General features: G+C 45.1%; 1 protein-coding gene across 3 annotated transcripts; it reads left to right on the top strand.

Moving 5' to 3' along the window:
* Positions 1 to 1,874: 1,874 nt before the first annotated feature.
* Positions 1,875 to 10,173, top strand: ZNF774 (zinc finger protein 774). 3 transcript variants are annotated; one of them, XM_042940927.1, is made up of 6 exons: positions 1,875 to 2,013; positions 2,528 to 2,589; positions 3,319 to 3,388; positions 3,573 to 3,695; positions 6,205 to 6,311; positions 7,811 to 10,173. In XM_042940927.1, exons 4-6 carry the CDS (start codon positions 3,589 to 3,591, stop codon positions 9,049 to 9,051), a joined length of 1,455 nt encoding a protein of 484 aa, XP_042796861.1. In that variant the 5' UTR covers positions 1,875 to 2,013; positions 2,528 to 2,589; positions 3,319 to 3,388; positions 3,573 to 3,588; the 3' UTR covers positions 9,052 to 10,173. The 3 variants fall into 3 exon arrangements, with proteins under 3 accessions (XP_042796861.1, XP_042796860.1, XP_042796859.1); XM_042940926.1 differs by lacking the exon at positions 3,319 to 3,388; XM_042940925.1 differs by lacking the exons at positions 2,528 to 2,589; positions 3,319 to 3,388.
* Positions 10,174 to 26,178: the final 16,005 nt, after the last annotated feature.

A 26,178-nucleotide genomic window follows, 5' to 3' on the forward strand; every position in this document is an offset into this window, starting at 1 on the left:
TCTACAGGCTGATTTTCTCATGAGACCGAGCTTCTCCTCCCCTTCTTCTCCCCACACATCTGATAACGATGAATAAAATGCTAAGAGAGCGAGGCTGGGGCAGAAGGAACGAGGCCAGAGGGAGAGGCAAGGGAGAGCCATTGGCCAGATTCAGTGACTCTTCGTGTACCTGCCCTCCACACTCCCTGATGATCGGTTGAAGAGCCATAGAATCTTCCTGATGGCGGAATGCCAGAAAGACCCCTGAGGGGTCTGGAGATGCCTCTGATTATCCAGGTCCTGAACTGTGTTCCGTTTATGGGAGCCTGGCACTCCCTAGGTTTCCAGGGTGTTCCTTGCTGTTTCTGGGTTCCCATGAGATTTCAGTTTATCCCATTTCCATCTAACTAAAACATATCTGCTGAGCAAAACCAGATGTTTGTTTACGGTGGGCAGAATTCCCCAAAATGCTATTGTGGTCATTTTGCAGCTGACTACAGTTATATAGCAAAACAATTGAGATGCACTAGCTATATGGAAAAAAAAGAAAGAAAACATTATTTGGTATTGCAGTGTATCTTCTATGGTTTCTCGCCTCTGTTGGCCTGTGAGCTTCAGGAAGGCAATGGTCACGTGTGATTCCTATGGGTAACCACAATGCGCAGAACAGTCTGGAATGTAGAACGTTCCCAGTAAATATTTGTTGGAAGATACACCGTACACATTGAAGGAATGGTTGAACTAGCACTGAAGGAGTCTTTCACATTACCCCTTGAGCTGGTCATTCTAAGAATTTTACAGTCCACCACAAAATGTTCTTCTTCTTATTATTATTATTTTTAATAATATTATTTTTAATTTCTTCTTTATTATTATTATTCTTTTATTATTATTTATTTATTTTTGAGAGAGAGAGAGAGAGAGAGACAGAGCACGAGCGGGTGAGGGGCAGAGAGAGGGAAACCGAATCCAAAGCAGGCTCCAGGCTCTGAGCTGTCAGCACAGAGCCCCCCACTCAGGGCTCAAAGAACCATGAGACCATGCCCTGAGCCAAAGTTGGACGCTTAACCAACTGAGCCACCCAAGTGCCCCAAAATGTTTCGGTTTTTTGTTTGTTTGTTTGCTTTTAACTGCACTGAATGAATCAACAAATCGGGTAGACAGGTGCGTTTTCTTCATTGTAAAGAAAGGCTTCTATTATTTTTTAGGTAGGGGAAGACCCGGGAGGCTCCACAGTTTGGAACCCAGTACACCTTTCCTAGGCGATAAGACACCCAGGTCAGCCTCCTCTGGCTATTAACAGGTGTGGTAACCAATGGAGAGGAAATTGCGATGCTAATGGAAGGGGGCAAAACGTCTGTTTTCCGCTAAAGGCTTCTGCTTGGGGTTTCTTAATGCACAGCCTCAGTTGCCCAGGGATCTGTTGGTGGCAGACACCAGGCAGGCTCTGCCCCCCAGGATGGGGAACCCGGCACAGGAGGATCCACAAGGCCCCGGCGATGAGCTGCCCCTCGCTTGGCAAGGGCGAGGTGCCAGAGCGCGGGAGACGCCGCCGTTGGTACAAGGCTGCTCGGCGGCAGTCGGGTGAGGCCAGGTGGTTCGCATCTGCAGATCCCTCTCCGGGTGTGCAGTCTCCGGACCCCACCCTCTCACCTCGGGAGGAGCAGTTCCCGCGGTAGGGAGAACTGGGTTTTGCACTTGGCACCGCTGGGACCTGGGCATCCCCGGACTCCGAGTCCTTCGAAGCGGTCTTGTTCGAGACTACATTTCCCAGAAGGCCGCGCGGAGATTGAAAGCTGCACCAGCCTATGGGCGGACAAGGCTTCTGGTCGCCGAAACTGAGCAGCCAATGGCAATGAAACAGGGGCGGTATCTTCCGGCTGCGAGCGGTCGAGCGCAGAGTCCCACCTGTGTCCCCACAGCCCTGTCACGAATCCCGGTCGGGTTCGAGAAGGGACCGCCTCGGCTTTGTGGGCCGGGAGCGGCTCGGCGGTGGAGGACTCTCACTTTCTGCTCCATCCCGGAGCCGGGCCGGTGAGTGATGCGGGGAAGGAGACTGCGGCGGTCGCCCGGGAGCTGCAGAGGGGCGTGGAGGGGACTCGCCCGCCCCGGCGCTGTGGCCCCTGCCAGGTCGCCGCGCTCGCTTTTCGGAGCCCGCGGGTTTCGCCGAAGAGTGAGGAGAGGTGGCTGCGGCTTTCTGTGCCATCGTCGGGATAGCCCATCCTCTTGATCAGTCTTCCCGCTCCTCGGTCGTGGTCCCCGGGCTTCGGCGTGCCTTGTGACCCTGTGACCGCGGCGCCCTGATTAGGGCCTGCAGCACCGCGAGGGGGGTGGGGGTGGGGGACGAGTGCCGGTCCCACCCGTGCCGTCATGTCCCTATTAATAAACCCAGCGAACAAACCGGTGCCGCTCACGATGGCACTTAGTCACAGCACCTCGGCGCTCCGGGGGCCTGCGGGGTCACCTGCGGGGGGTGGGGGTGGGGGGATGGGAGACCGGGTGGGAAACAATGTTTCCGTGACCGTGGCTGTGACTCTCCTCCCCACAGTCCCGCTGTCTCCTGCAAGTGGGCCCTGCAGTTGTGTCTCCTCATGGATGCCGAAATAAAATGTATGCTCAAAACTTATTTCCAGTTTTTACCTCCTAATGACATTCCTTTCGTTTGTTGGGGTTTTAAAGCAGAGAGATGAAATGTTTCCATACGGTGTTTAGGTCTTTTAAAAACTCAGTACTTTATAAAGGACCGAGAGCAATGTGTGTAAATGCATGAGTATTTCCACGAAAAGTGCAAGAATATTCTAGTAGTAGCCAGGTGCTTCGATTGGTGTGACAAAAGACGAGAAAGAGGAAAGCTTCCTCGTTCCAGTCTGGTCCATCCTCCACTGAAACGCAGAAGTTTTTGTAGTAGATTCAGCTGGCTGACTTGTGTTTTTTTCTATTGGAAACTCTTTAAGCCACCCCTCCCCCCTGCAAACACACACACACACACACACACACACACACACACACACACCAAAACAAAACAAAATTCTATTTCTTTGTGACTCTTACTGCCTTTTACAGCACATTACTGTAAAAATGGTACCCAGAACTTTTCATGTTCTGTCTGATCTGTTCCTTGAGGTTGACACCAAATCTGCAAGCCAGGAAAAGCCAGCTGTTCTCATAGCTAATACGAGTATAATTAAATCCACAATTTCCTAGCTTGCCGAGGAAGATGTAGCTGGAGAGCTTTTCGCAAAATCAAGTCCCTCCCCCCAACACCTGCATACTCTATCCTTTGTTTATCTTGTCCATCATGGGACAATTTGTTCCTCAAAAGGTTAATGTTTCTTATAGCTGTGTTTGGGAGCTCCAGGCCTCACTTAGTGATGTGAATGTTGGCCAAGGGAAGGATCATGTAAAAACAGTAAGAAAAGCAACCCTTCTATGGTTGACAGAATTTATCTCAGAACTATTCTATTCCGGGGGGGGGGGGGGGGGGGGCTGGGGTCTTTGGGTATACTGGTGGCACCGGGGTGGTCTTTTGGTTTTGAGACAATGGTTAGACTATCCAGAGAGCTTTTGATGCATACTGAGTTCTCCTGCTTTAGGAACTGATGACTCTCAATGATGTGGCTGGGGACTTCAGGGAAGAATGGGTTACCCGGACCCTGCTTAGAGAATGCTCTTCAGGGATACCACCCAGCACAGTTACAAGAATGGGCTCTCCCAGGGTAAGGATGCTACTCTCCTTTAGGTTTAAGACTTAGATCACGTGAGGGGCACCTGAGTGGCTCAGTCGGACGAGCGTCTGACTTCGGCTCAGGTCACGTTCTCGCGGTTTGTGAGTTTGAGCCCCACGTCGGGCTCTGGGCTGACAGCTGACAGCTCGGAGCCTGGAGTCTGCTTTGGATTCTGTGTCTCCCTCTGTCTGCCCCTCCACTTGCCCGCATTCTGTCTCTCGCGTTATCTCAAAAATAAATAAACATCAAAAAAAATTTTTTTTAAAGACTTAGATCATGTGAGAGGGCCCAGGTCTGAGTGGTCTCTAGGGACGTTGATCTCTTAGAGCTAAAGATCTCTGTGAGATCTTTAATAATTGTTGCCTCCCTAGCAGAAAAAAAAATAACTTCCTTTTTTTTAATGACTTACATTTTTATGGCACTTTATGGTTTGTAGATATCTTTGATATTTATTGTTTAATTAGTATCTCACCATAGGGGCACCTGAGTGGCTCAGTCGGTCGGGCGTCCGACTTCGGCTCAGGTCATGATCTCACGGTTTGTGGGCTTGAGCCCCACATCAGGCTCTGTGCTGACAGCTCAGAGCCTGGAGCCTGCTTCAGATTCTGTGTCTTCCCTCTCTCTCTCTCTGCCCTTTCCCTGCTTGAGCTCTGTCTTTCTCTGTCTCTCAAAAATAAATAAATGTTAAAAAACATTAAAAAAAAAATAAAAGTATACTAATATATACTCATTGAAGAAAAAGACAAACAAAATGAAACCAAAAGTCCCACTCCATCCCACTTCTGAAGAGTTACTGTCATTCCAGCCATTGTCCTAAGCACAGATATAATTAACAAAAACAAAAGAGAAAACATTGGGATCATACTGTAAATTCCGTTGTGCATCTTACTTTTTTACACATTGTATTGTAATACATTCCGACAACAATAACTGTTTTTCTATACATTGCTTCAAAATAATCACTTAGTATTTTATTGTATGGAAGACAATAATTTACATTAGATTGAACCATATATTTGACCATTTTTAAGCCGCTTTTTAACTTATACAATGGCAATTAAAAAAAATTTTTTTTTGAAGTTTATTTATTTATTTTGAGACAGAGAGAGAGCACACTCAGGGGAGGGGCAAAGAGAGGGAGAGACAGAATTTCAAGCAGGCTGCACGCTGTCAGCACAGAGCCCGACTCAGGGCACGAATTCACTGTGAGATCGTGACCTGAGCCGAGATTAAGAGTTGGATGCTTAACCGACTGAGTCACCCAGGCGCCCCTACACTGGCAATTTCATATGGCTTAATCAAATATAATTATTCCTTTGTCATAGGACATTTAGGTCCTTTCCAGATCTTTACCAGTATTGTGATGAACATCTTTTAGCTCTCTTTTTTTTGGGGGGGGGGGGGGGGCGGGGAATATGGTTTCTTAAAGTATAATTAGTTAATAATTAGGTAATAGATCTTTTGCACAACTTTATTTTTTAACTTTTTTTTTTCATTTCCTTAGAATTCCCAGAACTAGAATTGCTGGGCCAAAGAATAGATATCTTTCTATAGTATTTGATATTTTTGCCAAATGCCTTCCAAAAAGATTGAATTCTTTATTCCTACAAGCATTATATGAAAGCGCCCATTTCTATACATCCTAGCTATCATGGTAGGATAATTTAAGAGTCTGGGTTAAATAATAGTGATAGCTAACATTGAAGAGTTCCCACTTAATCCTTACAACAATACTAGAAGGTAGGTCTTAATCATTATCCCTATTTTATAGATGATGACCCTGAGACAGAGAGTTTAAGTAACTTTCCTGAGGTCACACAGCAAGTAAGAGGAAGGTTTAAGATTGACTCGTAGGTAATATAACTGAAATTTGCACTCTTTTCCTCTACATTGTATTGCCTAACTGTATCATTGTTTTAATTTGAATTTTTCCGGTTAATGGTAAGGTTAAAGATTTTTCATATATTTATAGATTGTGTGTATTTGTGTGTGTGTGTGAATTGCCTATTTATGACCTTTGCCCTTTTTTTTTTTTTTCTTACAAGTGTTTGTCTTTTTCTCATGGTTGTATCTACTGCTGCCTTTCTGGGAAAAGTTTAAAGCCCGACATTAGAGTTAACTTCCTTGATTCTTTCTAAGGGTGAGGTCTTGGCGGCATGGTTTCTGAGAAAATTCTCTCTATATCTGAATTTAGCCTTGTGCCTTCAGAAGTGAATTATTGTGCTCACTCTAGAGTTTCTGTCACCCAAGTCTGGTGTGTGTGTGTGTGTGTGTGTGTGTGTGTGTGTGTGTGTGAGATGAGAGGAAAGGGGCTTTTTTCTCAGCCCCTTGGGGAGATAATCTGTTTTATTATTCCATCTCATTGTTTCACTGAGACCAAACATACATTAGTATCTCCCTGGGTGTTGTCCTCTGCTTAGGGAAGAAGGAGGGCTTGCCTTTTGGTCAGGCTTTGTATGGCTGGTTCCGATTAATATGCTATGTTCACCTTCCTGTATAGGATTTCCAGACCAAGTGTGATTTCCCAGCTGGAGCAGAAAGAAGAACCGTGGACGCTACCGCTCCAAAATTTCGAGGCAAGAAAGATCCTACGGGAAAGTCACACAGGTGAGATGTGACTATTACGAGGTGGGAAGAAATCTAACCCTTGCTTAGATGAAGAATTTGGAATGCTGCCGTAGACTTCTGTTCTCACTTTTACAGGTTTAAGTTGGACTTCTTGGGCAGTCAGTAACGGACCAAATAAAGTCTTCATTTGGTTCATTTATTTAAAAAAAATTTATTTAAAAAAAATTGTTTTACATTTATTTATTTTTGAGAGACACAGAGAGACAGAGCACAAGTGGGGGAGGGGCAGAGAGACAAGGAGACAGAGTCCGAAGCAGGCTCCAGGCTCCGAGCTGTCAGCACAGAGCCTGACGTGGGGCTCGAACTCATGAACCGTGAGATCATGACCTGAGCCGAAGCCGGACGAAGCAGGCTCCAGGCTCCGAGCTGTCAGCACAGAGCCTGACGTGGGGCTCGAACTCATGAACCGTGAGATCATGACCTGAGCCGAAGTCGGACGCTTCACCGACTGAGCCACCCAGGCGCCCCCCCCCTTTTTTTTTTAATTAAAAAAAGTTTATTTTTGAGAGAGCGTGAGTGGTGGAGGGGCAGAAAGAGGGGGACAGAGGATCCGAAGCAGGCTAGGCGCTGACAGCAGCGAGCCGGACGTTGGGCTTGAACTCACGAAGCACAAGATCGTGACCTGAGCTAAAGTCCCTTCATTTTATTTTTTTTAAGTAAACTCTTTGCTCAACGTGGAATTTGAATTCACAACCCCAAGATCAAGAGTCCCAGGCTCTACTGACTGAGCCACGCAGACGCCCCTGAAGCCTTCATTTTAAAATAAGCATTTCACTGTCTATACTATAACATCTTTGAAAAGAGTTGCCGGATCTGGACAATATGTGGCATATACTCCTGAAGGATATCAAGGTTACTTCAAGAGTCATCTTAAGGGGCACCTGGGTGGCTCAGTCGGTTAAGTGTCTGACTTTGGCTCAGGTCACGATCTCGTGGTCTGTGAGTGTGAGTCCCACGTCAGGCTCTGTGCTGACAGCTCAGAGCCTGGAGCCTACTTGGAATTCTGTGTGTGTCTCTCTCTCTGTACTTCTTCCACTCACTCTGTCTCTCTCTCTCCCTCAAAAATAAACATTGTAAAAAAAGGATTCGTCTTAAAAAGGGTTTAGGAATTTAGGTTTTGTAAGCTTGATAAACTTCACCGAGTTCATCTGGCTGGTTCAGTCAGTACAGCCCATGAGTCTTGATCTTGGGGTTGTGGGTTCAAGCCCCACATCGGGTATAGAGACTACTTAAAAATAAAATCTTTGCAACAGCAAAAGCGGCTGTATAATATAGATATGATAAAATAGATGGGATACACCAGCCTGTAGTATAAAAATAAAATCAAATCTTTAAACAAGTAAATAAAACTTTTCACAAGGTTTAAAATCAGAGTAGTCAAATTAAGTGTAGTCTGTTGCAAAACCACTAATCTCAGTCTTCCTTACTGCCTTCTGATGTTTTTCCGGATAATTGGTTAACTTGTGTTAATTTTTCAGACTTTGAGAATCAGGTGACCAAACTCAGTCGGGACATTTCAGAAGCAGCAGAACGGTGTGGAACATCCTCAGAAAGGGCCAATAAGGATGTTTCTCCTCCTCCTAGCTGGGGAGGAAACTGGGAGAGGGACCTTGAGTTAGAAGGGGAACACGGGGCCCTCCCAGGAGAGGGCCAGCCGGAGCCCTTTCCACAAGAGAAGGATTTAAACGAGCTCCTGGATGGATACGCAGGAAAGAAGCCCATGTGTGCAGAGTGCGGGAAAAGCTTTAACCAGAGCTCCTATCTCATCAGACACCTACGAACCCACACTGGCGAGAGGCCTTATAAGTGCATCGAATGTGGGAAAGGCTTCAAGCAGAGTTCAGACCTTGTCACCCATCGCAGAACGCACACGGGAGAGAAACCCTACCAATGCAGCGGCTGTGAGAAAAAATTCAGCGACAGCTCTACGCTCGTCAAACATCAGAGAACCCACACAGGCGAGAGACCCTACGAGTGCCCCGAGTGTGGGAAGACCTTTGGGCGGAAGCCCCACCTCGTCATGCACCAAAGAACCCACACGGGAGAGAAGCCCTACACGTGTCTCAAATGCCATAAAAGCTTTAGCCGAAGCTCAAACTTCATCACCCATCAGAGGACCCACACGGGCGTGAAGCCTTACAGGTGCAGCGACTGTGGGGAGAGTTTTAGCCAGAGCTCAGACCTGGTGAAGCACCAGCGAACTCACACGGGAGAGCGGCCCTTCAAATGCGCAGAGTGCGGGAAGGACTTCCGAGATAGTTCTCACTTTGTAGCGCACATGAGCACCCACTCGGGGGAAAGGCCTTTCAGCTGTCCCCACTGCCGCAAAAGCTTCAGTCAGAGCTCACACCTGGTCACGCACCAGAGGACACACACAGGTGAGAGGCCGTTCCAGTGTGACAACTGCGGGAAGGGATTCGCCGACGGCTCTGCCCTCATAAAGCACCAAAGGATCCACACGGGGGAAAGACCCTATAAATGTGGCGAGTGTGGGAAGAGCTTCAACCAGAGCTCCCACTTCATTACCCATCAACGAATCCACGCAGGAGACAGGCCCTATCGCTGTCCCGAGTGCGGCAAAACCTTCAGTCAGCGTTCCCATTTCCTCACACACCAGAGAACCCACACGGGGGAAAAACCTTTCCACTGCAGTAGGTGTGACAAGAGCTTCCGCCAAAAAGCACATCTCTTATGCCATCAAAACACCCATTTGATCTAGGGAATGGTCCGCTGCCCCTTCCAGATTTTCATTTCTCTTGTCTCCAAGTGCTCCATGTAGAGAAAGCCTGAACCTGGGCATCAGAGGCTCAGGTTGGACCCCGGTCTGTCCTCCGTCTTCTTCCCCACTTTAATGGCGGAGATAAACTCATAGGCACCAAATAATATCCTGAACACAAAAGGCATTCCTTCAGTGTTTTTGACCGACCTTAGGGGTGAGTTTGACGGTTGATGCTTGGTAGGTAAAAGAGAAGTGAGATAAATGTGGCCACATTATCACTGTTAGTGAATAATATTTGAGATCTTATCATAAGCCCTTAATACCGTATAATGGCTGGCCCTTAAAAGGCGCTCAGTACGAAGTTGGTTGCGTTTAACTAGTCTTATAACTTGATAAGGAATCCGTTAGTGCAGCCCCGCAAGCCCAGAACTTGCCAGAAATGAGATTGCCACTAGAAGATTTGGGGTGTGAACACAGAAAACAGAAAACACTCTCCCAATCCAGGGCTGTGCAGACATTAGTCACCAGATGTCTCATTGCCATGACGAGGCAGAATTCTCGAAGAGGATGTTTGTGGTCCTGTGATTTAGAGGCTGAAAGAATTTCAGAAGCTCTTTGTACAGCCGTGTATGAGGTACTCCCACTGGAGGTTTGCTGTCATCTGAGGCACAAATATCCCGCGATGAACAAGCCCAAGGGACCTGGAAGGGGACTATAAAACTATGGAAGCAACATTGCTGTTAAATATTACAGGGATCCTTCCTGGCATTTAGCTGAAGGAGACAACTCCTGTCTTTGAATCGCCTGGGTCATTGGCCCGTGAGTTTTAAGTTACTGTGACTCCCTAATTTTTTTTTAAGAGTCATTCATTTGAGGCACCAGTACATTTCTGTATTTAACTGAAATAAATTGAGGGAAGGCAGTGTGTTGGAAAGAACACTGACTTCCTTGAGAAGGTGAGGTGTTTGAGACCCGGCCCTGACATTTAATTTGGCCGGACTTTACCTTCTCTCAGCCTCCACCTTACCTACCTCACAAGATTGTTGTGAGGCTCTAATGCGCACACATGCACACACACACAAGCACTTTGTTGTTAAATTATAAAGTAATGATATCTCTAAAGTTCAGTGTTGCAAATGTCTTCCCTCCAAGGAACTCTGGCTAATATTTCCCAGGCGTCCCATTTTCTCTCATAATAACAGACTTCTTTCTCTACCTGTTGAAAACCTAAGGCCCAAAAATGCTAAGCAACTCCTCGTGGGTCACCTAGGCGACACAGAGCCAGGATTGGCTGAGAGTCTCTTCTTTAACAACATAGAACAGACCAGCTCTGACATTTGTTAGAGTGTCTCTGAAACATTTCGTGTAGGACTGGCCGCCCCATGTTATCTGCATCAAACCGTTTTGAATTTGGAAACGATGGAAGGATGTAGCCTAAGTTCCAGGGAGCTTTACAGGACCCTGGGCTGGAGGTCCTTGATCGTCATGGAGTGAGAGTGGAAAGGCAAGGACAGGCACACGTGGCTTGGGGCGGGGGGGTTCACACTCTAAGGGAAAAGCGGTGAGCCAAAGGTAGTCTTCTGAGGCGAACACAGCCACAATACTGGAAAAAAAAATTAACAGTGATTCACAGTATCATCAAATATTTCAGTCAACGTTCACATGTCCCTAACTATCTTATGTTGTTTGTGTTTTTTATTGTTTTGTTGTTGCTGCTGCTGTTGTTTGTTTGAATCAAAATCCAAATAAGGTCTCCATAGCGATTGAGGTGGTATTTTCCTTACAAGCCTTGATCCGAAGTTCTCCCCGTTCTTCCTCCCTCTCTCTGTTCTTGTAACTTCCTTGTTGAACAAACCTGGTTGTCCCGTGGTGCCTCCCACAGCTCTGCGTTTTTGCTGATTCCATCCTCTGGGCCCTTTAACGCGCTCCTCCAGCCTCCTAATATTGGCATTCGGATCTGTAAACATGATCAGATTCAGATTTCTGGCGGTGAGCGGGGGGTGGGGCAGGCAGGAATACTCCAGAGTGATCTCGTGTCTTCTACCAGGAGGTACACAGTGCTGTTTTGTCTCAGATATTAGCAGCCATCAACACGCCCTTGATTCATTTGGGTTTGCCAAACGGTGAGGCTTTATTTATTTCTATCACTTATTCCTTCTTCGTTTATTAGCGGGAATGCGTCTATCAACAGAACTCCCTCTTCTCAACTCTCTGGTTTCCCTGAGGTACAGTTTGTATAGGAACAGCACACCCACTGTTTTATTAGAATTCCTTCACTCTTTAAATATCGCCACCTGCATATCAGCCTCCGTGCCCTAGATTTCGAAGCTCCTTCCGTGAGAGGCTGTTTCTGACAGGACATTTATACACGCATAAATCTCGCTTTTCCAGTGGACTCCTTTGGTTTTTTTCCAGCCTTCTTCCCCGCCAGTTTGTCTGGTTCCCCGTGAAACAGTGCGCTAAAGAGTTCAGTAAATACTTGAATGATTCCTTAGGGACGGACTGTAACTTGCCAATTCATACTTCCCATCACTATCCTGGCCTGAAGCAGGAGAGGCAGCCGCGTCCGTATTAGCAGGAATGATTTTACATCCCTTTTATGGCACTGTGAGAGTATAGCATCTTCGCTCATTTTATCTGCCATTTTATCACTCATTGTATCTATCTACCCAAGTATCATCCTGAATCCGATACGATCCGTTGTTAAACAACAGTAATAACTTGTAAAATTGAGATGGGAAGGCAAGGGAAAGCCTGGCTGGCGGAGGTAAGGGGTAATTTACGTGAAGTCCAGGGGTACCTCCCTCCAGGGGGAGAGTGCTTTGTCCAGGGTAGGCTGTAGAATGAGGTATACAGAGGTGAGCATCATATCCCTCAGAAGTGACCTCCTGAGAATTTTGCACTGAGTTTATGGAAGGTGTCTTGGAAGGGTAATCCCGCAAGAAGGAGCCAATTAGGGACTCAGAGGGACGCAAAAGCTTCACTATTAAACACAAGCAGCATAACCCTGAACCCCGCCAGAACTGCGATGCGCACACATTGTCTGCAAATGCCACGTAGGGGGCAGGATGTAGAGGCGGCACAGAACCAGGGGGCACAAGACCCAGTTTCTGGTTTGGGTGCAGTTAGTTACCGGCCGACGGTCCTTGGACAGGTCAGCCGATCACCGTCGGCCTCAGTCCATCAGTTCAAGCAGAGAAAGATCCTTCTGGCTGCTGCGCTTCACACACCCGGGGCTCTCGGAGTGCCCAGCACCGTCCGCCGCGGGGCACGGCTCTTCTGCGCGTGCTCCTTCGTGCTCTGGGAGGAGGAGAGCGAGGGGCCCATGGCCTGGGTTTTTCTCCATCTCCCAAGCCTCAGCCCCCCCCTCCGGGCGCCTGGCTGGCTCATCGGTGGAACTTGCAACTCTTACTGGTGAGTTGCAGCCCCATGTGGGGCTGGGCAGAGCGCATCCAGAAAAACAACAAGCAACCCCCCCCCCCCCCCCCCCCCCCCCCCCCCCCCCCCCCGCCTCATTGCCGCCAGTAGTTAGCACATTACCTCCAAACAAAAAGCTCTGCAGGCCCCAGCCTCTCCTATCTCTACTTCCTCCCAACGGTGTTTAGTAGACACCACTGGCTTGTCACATATTAAGTCTTTTTCTAGTACCTTGTTTTTGATGATGTGTATCTACAAATGTGTCTGTCCAGTAAGATGTGAGCTCTTGAGGGGCAACGTGTGACTTGCTTTGTGGCTCTGCCCCCCCCCCCCCCACACACACACACACAGAGCCATGAGCAGGAAGACTCAAATACTATTGGTGAGAGTTGAGGTAAGTGACCTTCCGTATTTTCCCTTTGTTTCTACCCTATTATTACTGGGCCATTAGCTTCTTGCACACACTCCATACCTCCTCCCTCCATCACTTCAAAATGCACATCGTTACCAACCTGTACCAATTTCACTTCTCCCGATTCCTTTCAACCCTACGTCAGAACCCCCATCTCTCCTGCCACCTCTCAGCTCCAAACGACCACCACTCTCTTCTCTGAATTCCTGCCCTAGGCTCCTACTGATCTCCCTGATTTTGTTTTTGCTCTAATTCCTTCTCACAGAAACCAAAGTGATTGTTTAAAATCCTAAATCAGGGGTGCCTGGGTGGTTCAGTTGGTTAAAGCATCTGACTCTTGATTTTGGCTCAGGTCACGATCCCCCAGTTCGTGGGTTTGAGCCCCACGTCGGGCTCTGTGCTGACAGCGCAGAGCCTGCTTGGGATTCTCTCTCTCCCTCTCTCTGCCCCTCTCCTACTTGCTCTCTCTCTCTCTCTCTCAAAATAAAAAAAAAACTTAAAAAATAAAATAAAATCCTAAATCTAATCACATCACGTATCCGCTTAAATAAAGCCCACAGCTTCCCATTGCTTTTAGTATAAAGACCCAAATCTTTAACCAGACCTACAAGCCGCCCCTTGGCCTGACACCCCCAGCCTCTTCTGATATCACCTTCCTTCTCACCCACTGTGCTTTCGCCCGCCCACGTTCCCTCCATTCCTTGATCACAACGAGGTTGTATACATCTTAGAGCCTTGGTCCTAACTGATCCCTCTGCCTAGAATGTTCCTCACCCAAATCTTTGCTTAGATTCCTATTTGTCAACCAGCTTTCAGGCTGAAACTCACCTTCTTGCAGAGACTTTCCCTGACTGTCCCTATCTAGTCAGTCTTCCTCTCCCAGTGCCCACTATCCCATTGCCCTCTCTCATTTTCATCAAAGTCCTTACACCTGTCTGATATCTTCTCATTTATTGTTCTGGTAAAACTCCATATTAGGAGGGAGCCACTTCTCTTGTTTCCCCGTCTGTTGCCTGCACCTAAAAGAGTGCGCGACATGTGGTAGGCGGTCAATAAATGCTCACTGGATGGATGGATGGACGCACACTCACAGGCAGGGATCTCACTGTGTTGGAAAAGTAACAGCACGAGACGAAGGTGGACAGAGAAGGTAAGTGCGGGTCACGCCAAGAAAGCTCTTAGTTGTCAAACTGAAGATTTCAGATGTTATTCTCTGGAGAAGGGAGTGCTGCTGATGGTCCGGTAGAGGCCAAGCAAGATCAGCAGCTGAGGAAGTTTGGTTTGACAGCTATCTGTAATTTACATTATCGAGAGAGACACTGAAGGCATTGCCGGAATCTATGATATAAAGTGTTTAATAGCACAATGCCCAGCCCACGCTAAGTCATGGTAGGTGGTTATCATCATGACTGAGCACCATGGCAGGCGCTGGAAGACACCAAAACAATAAAGCAAGATCATTAAATCTTCCTACCTCAAAATGAACTCTCCTAGGCCTCATTATATTTCTTTCTTCTTCATCTTCTTCTTCTTTTTTTTTTTTTTTTTTTTTATCAAACTTCTACTCACATGTAGTTATTCTCAGACTCTTTTAATAGGGCTTCCCAGCCCCAGCATGCTTTTGGCTTAGATTCCTCTTTCTCCCTTATTTGCTCTATTTTGTTGGTGCCAAGTTACATAGCCACTGCCTCTACCCTGCTTTTTCTCTGTTTAAATTTGTAAAAGCATCATGAGCTTTCTTTAAAATTTTCCTTGGGGCGCCTGGGTGGCTCAGTCGGTTAAGCATCCGACTTCGGCTCAGGTCATGATCTTGCGGTCGGGCTCTGTGCTGACAGCTCAGAGCCTGGAGCCTGTTTCCGATTCTGTGTCTCCCTCTCTCTGACCCTCCCCCGTTCATGCTCTGTCTCTCTCTGTCTCAAAAATAAACGTTAAAAAAAATTTTTTTTTTAAAAATAAAATTTTCCAGGAATACAGAACTACCCAAAATAATAAATAAATAAGTAAATAAATAAATAAAACAGGAGGGGCGCCCGGCTGGCTCAGTCAGAAGAGCGTGCAACTCTTGTTCTCATGGGTGTGAGCCCCACGTTTGGTGTAGAGGTTATTAAAAATAAATAAACCTAAAAAAATAAAATTACTGGTCCCTGAGCATTAAAAAAAAAAAAAAAAAAAGGAAATCCCTTGTCTCTTCCTCATTCCCTCCCCCAATTTCACCACCCAGATTTCAACTCTGTAATAGCCCCACATGCCACATCCTGTTTCTAGCTCCTCTTCTCCAACCCTACTGCCATCATCTGAACTAACAGGATGGTTTTCCATCTGGTCTCTTTAACTTTTCCCTTCACTTCAGCTCAGCAAACATTTACTGAGTGCTTACCACACACCAAAGCCTACACCAGACCCTGGAGGTATAAAGACAAGACAGTGAAAGAGGTCCATGTTGAAGAGCTCTTGAACTTCAGGAAGTTACCGACTCTTTCTGACCCTTATCTCCTTATCTGCAGAAGGAGGATAATCCCAGTGCCTTCTTCATGGGGTTGAGTGCTGATCAATGGGATGACACACAGAAAACTGTCTATACAGTATCTGCCTTCGTCTGCCCCATAAATGTCAATGACAACAGCGATAAGGACGATAATCTTTGCCTTGGAGGAGTTTATCATTTAATGGGGAGACTTGAAGAATAAGAATTTTCTAGGGGCACCTGGCTGGCTCAGTGGGAGGAAAGTGCAACTCTTGATCTTGGGGTTGTGAGTTTAAGCCCCGTGTTGGGTGTAGCAATTACTTACGAAAAAAAAAAAAAAGGAAATTAAAAAGGTAGGAGTAGAGAGCTGAGCGACTGAAGTGTAGGACCTTGGACTCATCCTCTAAGAATACGTTTCAAAGCATGAGCCAAGGGCACCTGGGTGGCTCAGTCGGTTAAGCGTCTGACTTTGGCTCAGGCCATAATCTCACGGTCTGTGAGTTCAAGCCCCCCGTCGGGCTCTGTGCTGACAGCTCAGAGCCTGGAGCCTGCTTCAGATTCTGTGTCTCCCTCTCTCTCTGCCTCGTCACTTGCACCCTGTCTCTCTCAAAAATAAACATTAAAAAGAATTTTTTTAAATAAAACAAAAAGCATGAGCCAAGGCTCACTTGCATTAGTAACACTGGGGGTGCTTGTTCAAAATACAGATTTAGTGGTCCCACCTCTGACCAACGTGGTAAATTCACACTGTGGAGGGGTGCCTGGGTGGCTCTGTCGGTTAAGCATCCGACTTCAGCTCAGGTCACGATCTCGCGGTCCGTGAGTTCGAGCCCCGCGTGGGGCTCTGGGCTGATGGCTCAGAGCCTGGAGCCTGCTTCCGATTCTGTGTCTCCCTCTCTCTCTGCCCCTCCCGTGCTCATGCTATCTCTCTCTGTCTCTCAAAAATAAATAAATGTGGGGTGCCTGGGTGGCTCAGTCGGTTGGGCGTCCGACTTCAGCTCAGGTCACGATCTCACGGTCCGTGAGTTCGAGCCCCGCGTCGGGCTCTGGGCTGATGGCTCAGAGCCTGGAGCCTGCTTCCGATTCTGTGTCTCCCTCTCTCTCTGCCCCTCCCCCATTCATGCTCTGTCTCTCTCTGTCTCAAAAATAAATAAAACGTTAAAAAAAAATTTTTTTTTTAAAATTCACACTGGAATACTGTATACATCAGAGAAAATGAACAAACTACAGTTACATGCATCAACACAATGAGCCTCAAAAACTCACTAGTGAACACAAAAATAGGACAAAAATACACATAGAACAGTCGAAAAGCCATAAAGATGAACACAGGAAATATTGAACAATATATTGCTTGAGCAGTAGGGATGAACATAAGTTATAATGAACAGCAAAAGGTTTATGAATACAAAATCCAGGGTAGAGGTTAACTGGAATGGGAAAAAGAATGTTATATTTCTATTTCTTTTTTTTTTAAGTTTTTTCAATGTTTATTTATTTTTGAGAGAGAGAGAGAGACAGAGCATGAGTGGGGGGAGGGGCAGAGAGAGGAGACACAGAATCTGAAACAGGCTCCAGGCTCCGAGCTGGCAGCACAGAATTTGATGCGGGGTGGAACTCACGAACCGAGGGATCATGACCTGAGCCGAAGTTGGACACTTAACAGACAGCCACCTGGGTGCCCCTAAGTTTCTATTTCTTAAGCTGGGTATCGAGCACACAGATTTTCTTTTTATCATAATTCCTCAAATTAATATGCATCACTTACATACTTTTTATTTATATTTCACAAGGGGGGAAAAAAAAGAAACAGGAAAACAGAACAGTTTTCCAGAGACTGACCTTTTCCACTTAAATCTCATAAAGTTAAGTTATAGTATGAGGGAAAAACAATAAAAATTAAAAAAGGGCATTCCAAGCACCAAAGGCTAAAATAGACACTAGGCCAATCCCCACCATTCTTTCCCAATCACACCCTCATAATTTCCCATTTTTCTTTCAGCTAAAAAAAAAAAAACAAAAACCCTATATGTATAAATTAGTGAAAATAAATGTCCAGAAGTTTCTAGGCCCACCTTCTATAAACAGCCAAATGTGTACCCCTGTCTAAATGAAGATACCCTGCTACATTGGTAGTGCTCTTCCGAACAATTTTTTTTTCCCCCAGAAAAAAATGTTCCCACCTTTTAGATTATTTCCACAGGGTGTGAATATTTTTACAGCTCTGATTAATTGCTTCCAAATAATTTTCTGAGCAAATTGTACCAATATACAATGCTATCAGCAATAAATGACTAACAGTTTTACTACACCCTTATCCTTGAGAAACATTTTGCTAATTTAATAGACATGATTCTCACATATTGTTTTCATTTGCATGCATGTCTTTGATTGCTAGTGAAGTTATGCCTGTGTTTCACATGTTAACTTCTTTCTTGTATTTCTTCTGTTGTCTGTCATTTGTATACTTGGGGTATGGGATCAGGATCAAAAACTCGACTACTGAAGGGGTACCAGGCTGGCTCAGTTGGTAAAGTACGAGCCTCTTAATCTTGGGTGGTGAGTTTGAGCCTCATGTTGAAGGCAGGGTTTTCTTAAAAACAAAACAAAACAAAACAAAAACTTGACTATGTGATTTGAGAAAGTCACTTTTTTTTTTTAAGTTCATTTATTTGTTTTGAGAGAGCGGGAGAGAGACAGAGCCTGTGAGTAGAGGAGGGGCAGAGAGAGGGGGAGAGTGGGCTCGATCCCACAAGTCACTGATTTTTTTTTCCTGTCTTCTTCCCTCCCTCTCTCTACTATACTGTTTTTTTTCCACTTGATATGTTATACATGTTCATTTTAGAAATATCAGAAAATACAATTAAGCAAACGAAACAGGTAAAATCACCCATTATTCCGCCTTCTAGAGATCAATACCATTTAATACATATCTTTTTAAAACTTGCTCTAACAAAAGTAGTCACATATGTATCACCTAACCTTTCTGAGCCTGTTTCCTCTTCGTAAAAAAGGAATGAATACTTGCCTCTCAAGTTGATGATTACATGAGCTGGTGTACGTGAAAATGATTGATAAAGTTCAGGATGTTATATGAATGCAAGTTGCTCCTATTAGGACATTAAATACTCTTTGCTAAGCAGAAGAAAGTAGACACTTCGTTCCCTGAACGCAGCCCGCCCGGCCAGCACGGTTTTTTCTCTCCCTAGAATAACTTCCTGATGCAAGTATTCACTCTATTTTCCAAAAAGTTCAATACATAAGATCTAGAAAAAATATAAAGGGTGGTGCAAAGAACAACCTTGTACTTACCACACAGATTAATAAATAAAATTTTAGGGGTGCCTGGGTGGCTCAGTTGGTTAAGCATCCGACTTCGGTTCAGGTCATGATCTCAAGGTTGGTGGGTTTGAGCCCCAAGTCAGGCTCTGTGCTGACAGCTCGGAGCCTGGAGCCTGCTTCGGATTATGTGTCTTCCTCTCTATCTGCCCCTCCCCCGCTTGTGCTGAAATAAAAACGTTAAAAATTAAAAGAAAAGAAAGAAAGGAAGGAAGGAAGGAAGAAAGAAAGAAGAAAGAAAATTTTACCCATACACATACACATAACAGTTTCTGTGAACATCTCCTCAATTACAGTCTTTCCTTCCCTGAACCTCATTCCACTCTTCTGAATTTGGTATTTCTTATTCTGTGATATTGTGATTTATAATAAGAAATACATATTTAGTCTTCATCCCCATTTCAGGCACAGAGCTTCCAAAACTCTTGAATTTCCTAAGCAAGCATGAAGAGTGATAAATATGTCTTTTTTTTTTTTAAATTTTTTTTTCAACGTTTTTTATTTATTTTTGGGACAGAGAGAGGCAGAGCATGAACGGGGGAGGGTCAGAGAGAGAGGGAGACACAGAATCAGAAACAGGCTCCAGGCTCCGAGCCATCAGCCCAGAGCCCGACGCGGGGCTCGAACTCACGGACCGCGAGATCGTGACCTGGCTGAAGTCGGATGCTTAACCGACTGTGCCACCCAGGCGCCCCAAATATGTCTTTTCTAATGTTAATGAATGACCTTTGGAAAGCAAGTCCCTTTGGGGCCTCGTTGCCAATGGAGCCAACCACGTGGTCAGAGGGTTGGAATTTTCAGTCCCACCCCCCTGAGCTCTGGGGAGGGAGAGGTGCTTGAGTTGAAGCCATAGGCGACTACCAACAATTTAATCAACTGTGCCCACATAATGAAGCCTCCATAAAAAATTAAAAAAAAAAAAAAGAAAGGTGGGGTTTGGAGAACTTCTGGGTTGGTAAATGCAGGGAGAGGGCAGGAAGAGGGCACGGAAGCTCCACGCCCCCTCCCCAAGCCTTTCCCTCTTGCATCTGTTCCGTCTGGCTGTTCCTAAGTTATACCTTTTTATAATAAACCATTCAAAATGTTTGAGCAAGCCACTCTAGCAAATTGACTGAATTTGCTAGAGGAGATCCCAGGAGGTCCTAGCTGATTTATAGCTAGTCGTTCAGAGAGGCACAGGTAAACAACCTAGGCTTACTGGTCTAAAGTGGGGATGGGGTGGGGCAGTCTTGTAGATCTGAGTCCTTTACCTTGTGGAATCTGATGCTGTCTCCAGGTAGATAGTGTCAGAATTGAGTTGAATTCTCAGGCATCCTGCTGGAGTCCAGAGAATTGTTTGATAGTGTAGGAATGCCATATTGGACGCTGGGTCTCAAAATACACTCCTATGCATATATATATATTTACATAGATTTTTTTAGCTTTTTTTGCTTCTTTATTTATTCTTGAGAGATAGAAATCATGCAAATGGGGTAGGGGTAGAGACAGAGAGACAGAATCCCAAGTAAGCTCCACACTGTCAGTGCAGAGCCTAATGCAGGGCTCAAACTCACGAACCATGAGATCATGACCTGAGCCAAAGTCAGACACTCAACTGATTGAGCCACCCAGGGGTAAAATCATATTTACATTGGTTAAAAAAAAAATTTTTTTTTATTAAGTAAACTCTACACCCAACATGAGACTCAAACTCATGACCCTGAGATCAAGAGTCACATGTTCTCCCGACTGAGCCAGCCAGGCACCTCTACATAGAGATACTGATATAGATCCCTAAGCAATATATAAACTTGTTTAAATTGGTTTGTATAAACCAATGTGTAAACTCAGTTTGCATAAATTTGCTTAAGTTGTATATGAATGGCTATCCCCCCAGGTAAGTATTCTGTACTTTCTCCCTCTTCAATATTGTATTTGTGAGATTCATCCACGTTGGTACATGTACTTCATTCATTTCCCTGATGAGCATTTTGGTATGTCTCCTTGTGTACATATATAAGAATTCCAGAGAAATATATATCTATATATCTATATCTATATCTATCTATCTATCTATCTATCTATCTATATATATATATATCTAGAAGTGGAATTCTGAGGTCATATGGTAAGCGCACATCACATCTTTAAATAGATATTGCCAAATTACCGTATTCTCCAAAGTGGTTGTACTAATTTCCATTCTCACCAATAATGTATAAAAACTTCTTTCACCATTCTTCCTTGTCAACCCTTAGTTTTGCCAGACATTAAAATTGTTCTGATCTGATGGGTATGAAAAAACATCTCATTGTGTGTGTCTGTGTGTGTGTGAGAGAGAGTGCAGGAGTGGTGGAGAGGGGCAGAGAGAGAGAGAGAGAGAGAGAGAGAGAATCTCAAGCAGGCTTCATCCTCAGCACAGAGCCCAATGCAGGGCTTGATTCTATGACCTTGGGATAATGACTTGAGCCAAAATAAAGAGTCAGATGCTCAACCGACTGAGCCACCCAGGCACCTTGACATCTCATTGTGGTTTTAACGTGCATCTCCCTAATTAGTAGGGAAGTTGAACAGCTTTTACAAGTTTATTGAGTATTGGGGTGCTTGGGTGGCTCAGTCAGTAGAGCATATGAGTCTTGATCTTGGGTTTATGAGTACAAGCCCCACATTGGGCATAGAGCTTACTTAAAAATTGAAAAGAAAAAAAACCCATAAAACAAGTTTATTGATTGTTCATGTTTCCTCTTTAGTGAATTCTATGTTCATAAATTCTATGTTCATAAATTTAGGGCCCCTTTGAAGCACTCCCTTTCTGTGAAATATTTCCAGATCTTCTCCATCTGGTGGACAGGATCTCCTTTCGATCTCTCTAACCCTTTGTACATCTTGGGTTTCACTTACTTTATTTCATCGTGTGTACTTGTCTAAAGGACAGAGACTACCTTTAACTCAACTTTATGTCCTTGTTAGTACCTAGTGCAAAGTAAACATTTCATGAATCTTTGTTGAACCAAATCATACTCCTCCCCTGCTTATAAAGTCTTAAATAATTCCCTATTGTCTACAGGAGAGCATTGGATCTCCTTATTGTAGAACTGAAGACCCTTACGTGAGCTCTGGCATTGACTCTCCTTTCTTGTCTCTTCTGGTATGACCCTGCCTTTTGCCCCGGATACTGGAGTCTTCATCCACAATGAGGCCCCTGTCTACAGATGTTCAGCTTCTCTCCCTGCAGCCAGGATGACATATGGATCCCACCTGTTTTAGCCACCCATCAGATTATCTAAAACACAATCTGGGAATTCTGAAGCCAGAAGCTTGCTTTTACTCTTGAGCATGGCTCTTGCTCTGAATCTATCATTTGTGTACTGAGTACATACATCTCTTTATCTAGGTGACTTGGATTCAACTGATGGAAACCCAAAACACTTCACTTCAGCATCTAAGCCTTGAATTAGCCCCAGCACAGCCTGTCCTACCTCTTCAGAGTCCGAGGTGTATCACAAATAGAATATATGAATACATGCCCATCCCCACATTGTATCTCTCCACCTTATTCAATGTAATTCACTAAACACTCATTACACACCTGTTATATCCAGACCCAGCCCAAGGTGCTGGGAATACAGCATAAACATGACAATTCTCTCAAGAAGCATATGGAAGAATGCCTGGATGGCTGAGTTGGTAGAGCCTGTGACTCTTGATCTTGGGGTCGTGTGAGCCCCGCATTGTGTATAAAGTTTAATTAAAATAAATAAGATCTTTTAAAGAGTTTAAAAAAAAAGAAACACATAGAATAGTTGGGGGAAACAGACCTACAGACACATCGTTTTCAATGCAAAGAAGAATATGAGTGGCACTTGGGTGGCTCAGCTGGTTGAGCACCCGACTCTTGATTTCAGGTCAGGTCATGATCCCAGGGTTGTAGGCTCTGAGCTGAGCCTGGAGCCTGCTTAAGGTTCTCTCTCTCTCTTCCTCTGCCCCTCTCCCCTGCTTGTGCTCTCTCTCTTTCTCTAAAGAAGGAGGAGAAGGAGGAGGAAGGAGGAGGAGAGGAAGAAGAAGAAGAAGAAGAATCCGAAACCAGAGATGGGCTATACTCCTGAGCATCAAGGAAGGCTCCATGAAGGAAGTGTCACTTAGGGCAGTTGGTATATAAACGAGTAGGTGAATACAAGGCCTGATCTTGAAATTTAAGCTTTGTTTGAGCTTCACATGCGAATTCTGCTACATAAGACACTCTGATACATGAGGGTGTTGCCAATGAGTCCACTGAACTGAATAACACGATTGGTACTTATGGTTCAGGGAACCCAGTTCTATACTGTGAGGAACAAGCTAGAACTTGGCCATTTTCTCGCCAGGCTGGATGTGGGTCAGTTAATTAGTGTCTGAGGGAAGAACATGGCTACATGTGTCTGTGTCTCATTTTTTTCCGTGACAGTCTTTATCTATGTTTCAAGTCTCACGGTACTTTACATTGCTCTATTCTAGCAATATAAGTGGTGGTAAAAATGTTGCCAGTTTGCCCATAATCTCACGAAAAGGCCTTGTAAGCTTTTCTGTACTCCGCTTCTGGAAGGGCCCATAGCAAAGCAGCATTCCTCCAAGAATGTAAGCATTCTGCCACCTGAATACCAATCTTGAATGGGGAGTGAAAAAGGGAGAGGTGACTTGTAGCCCTTCTCACCCAAAATATCCACTCATTACCCAACCAACAACCCATGGTCTCTGAGGAAAGAGGAGGTCACAGCCTCTACAAAGATTGGGCATATTTCCAAAGAGGTTCCACTTGGACTTCTTGAAGCACCATGTTGGCTTCTGCTCTTGGGGAAGAGTGAGGCAGCTAGGAGGTAAGTGGGGCACATATGCACAAACACATGCCCATACACAATACATTTTTATAATTCCCTGGCTTTGTTTATAGTTTTCCCAAGTTGTGCTTTCTCACACTTTCCACTGGTTATTCCTTGGAAGACTTGCTTAAATAACACCTCTTCTAGGAAACCTTCCAACATCTAGTAAAAATCAACTGCTCTCAGGGCTCTTGGCTGGCTCAGTTGGTAAAGCATGTGACTTTTGACCTCGGGGTTCTGAGTTCAAGCCCCACATTGGGTGTAGAGCTTACTATAAAAAAAAAAAAAGGCAACCATTCTGTGCTTAGCACTCCTCAAATGACAGTTTTTTCCCTCCTTCCTTCCTCCCTCCCTCTTTTTAAAGTAGGCTCCATCCCCAGCGTGGGGCTTGACCTCACCACCCTGAGATCAAGACCTGAGCTGAAATCATGAGTCAGATGCTTAACCAACTGAGCCACCCAGGCACCCTCAAATGATTTCTTGATGTCCAAAAGCTCCACGAGAGTACTCTGTCATGGCAGTGCTCATGATGTTCTTGGTGGATGTGGCCTCACAAATCTTTCAACTCAGTTCTCTAGGTAGCTACGGCCACAGACAGGGGTTGGCACATCAGCAGACGAGTGTTCACATACATGGGCTTCGGGTCAAGTGCAGTTTGAATTCTGGGTATGTCACTAATTACAAGTGTAATCTTTGGAAAATAAGGTAAACTCTTTTTTCTTTTTTTAGTTTATTTATTTATTTTGAGAGAGAGAGAGAGAGAGCACATGAGAGGAGACAGAGAGAGAGAGAGAGAGAGAGGGAAGGGGAATCCCAAGCAAGTTCCGCACTGCCAGCATGGAGCCAGATGTGGGGTTCGAACCCCCGAACTGTGAGATCATGACCTGAGCAGAAGTCAAGAACCGAACGCTTAACTGAGTCATCCAGGTGCCCCAAATTAGTTAACCTTTCTGAGTCTGTTTCCGTATCCTTAAATTGTCTCGTAGGCCTGTTGCGACGATCCAAAAAGATGATTCATGTCAAACATTTAGAATTGGACCTGGATGGCACTATTACAAGTTCACTGTTGTACCTAGTGACCTACTGTCATCGTGTCGATGTTTAAAAGGCAGGCCACGAGAGAACTCTGCCCGTGCAGGCTTGTCTCAGGATCCAGGCCTGTGAGGAGGGGGCTCCTGTTTCAATGACCTCTTTTCTCCATACTTTGATCTGGGTACCTTCTGAGCTCATGGTTCCTATGTCTCTTGGTAGGTCCTTATAGTTATCCTTTGTCTTTAGCCTTGAGACAGCAACAGTAATGTCTTGCGGCCTATTCTAACCCCAACCCGGAAACCAATGCCCCAACTCCATTCTGGGCTGACTTCCTGTCTTCCTCCCACAACGTCCGGGTCTTTCTCGTCAGTTGTCCCTTGGCCAGGACACAGATGTTCACGAATGTTTCTCAAAGGGTTTCCAGGGGGAATGAGGCACGTGCAAAAAGCGAACAAACAACTTCTCAGCGATATGCTGTTTGTAACTGGGAGGTGGAGTGAATGGTAATTTGCCAGAGATTTTAGAATCAGAAAGACCTAGACCACTGGATTCCTAACTCTGAACCTTACAACGTTGAGCAAAATAGCTAACCTATTTGTACCTGCTTCCTCATTTATAATATGAAGATAATAATATCTTTCTCATAGAGTTATTATGAAGATTGTATAAGAATATATATATATACATACACAAACACACACACACACACACACACACACACACATGGCCTAGAACATTCTGGAACATAGTAAGTTGGTAAATGACCGCAATTATAAACAGGTAGTTAAAACATTTTGCGCCTGGGGCACCTGGGTGGCTCAGTCGGTTAAGCATCCAACTTCCGCTCAGGTCATGATCTCACAGTATGTGGGTTCAAGTCCCGTGTCATGCTCTGTGCTGACAGCTCAGAGTCTGGTGCCTGCTTTGGATTCTGTGTCTCCCTCTCTCTCTGCCCCTCCCCAACTTGTGCTTTTTTATCTCTCTCAAAATAAAAAAAAGTTTAAAAAATTAAAAAAAAAACCACAAAGACCCGCTTGATGCTATACTGTAATTTGCTGCCTATGATTCCTTTTGCATTTCTACCCTTAGTTTACCCAAGTTGTTTAGGCTATAAGAAGACAAAGAAATCAGGTCAGAGATCAGATTGAATACCCATTTATTATTGGATACATCTGCGCAAAAGACTTATTGAATATATGGAGGCAGTCCTGTTGGAGAGGAATAGGGTGCCCAGCTAGCTCACGGTCCATTTTATGCAAGGTTTTGTCATCAGCATATTTAGTAAGACCACCTCATTCCCCTCCACATACACCCAATGTCTTTGGGCATATGCGTTAGTTTTCTTTTTATTTTTTTTCTTTAATCTTTATTCTTTTTTTTTTAAATGCTTATTTATTTATGAGAGAGAGAGAGAGAGAGAGAGACAGACAGACAGAGTGTGAGCAGGGGAGGGACAGAGAGAAAGGGAGACACAGAATCCAAAGCAGGCTCCAGGCTCTGAGCTGTCAACACAGAGCCTGACACGGAGCTTGAACTTGTGAACAGTGAGATCATGACCTGAGCAGAAGTCAGATGTTTAACTGACTGAGCCACCCAGATGCCCTATAATGTTTATTTATTCTTAAGAG

This window comes from Panthera leo, chromosome B3 (assembly GCF_018350215.1).
Source record: "Panthera leo isolate Ple1 chromosome B3, P.leo_Ple1_pat1.1, whole genome shotgun sequence".
In the NCBI taxonomy this organism is placed as follows: Eukaryota; Metazoa; Chordata; class Mammalia; order Carnivora; family Felidae; genus Panthera; species Panthera leo.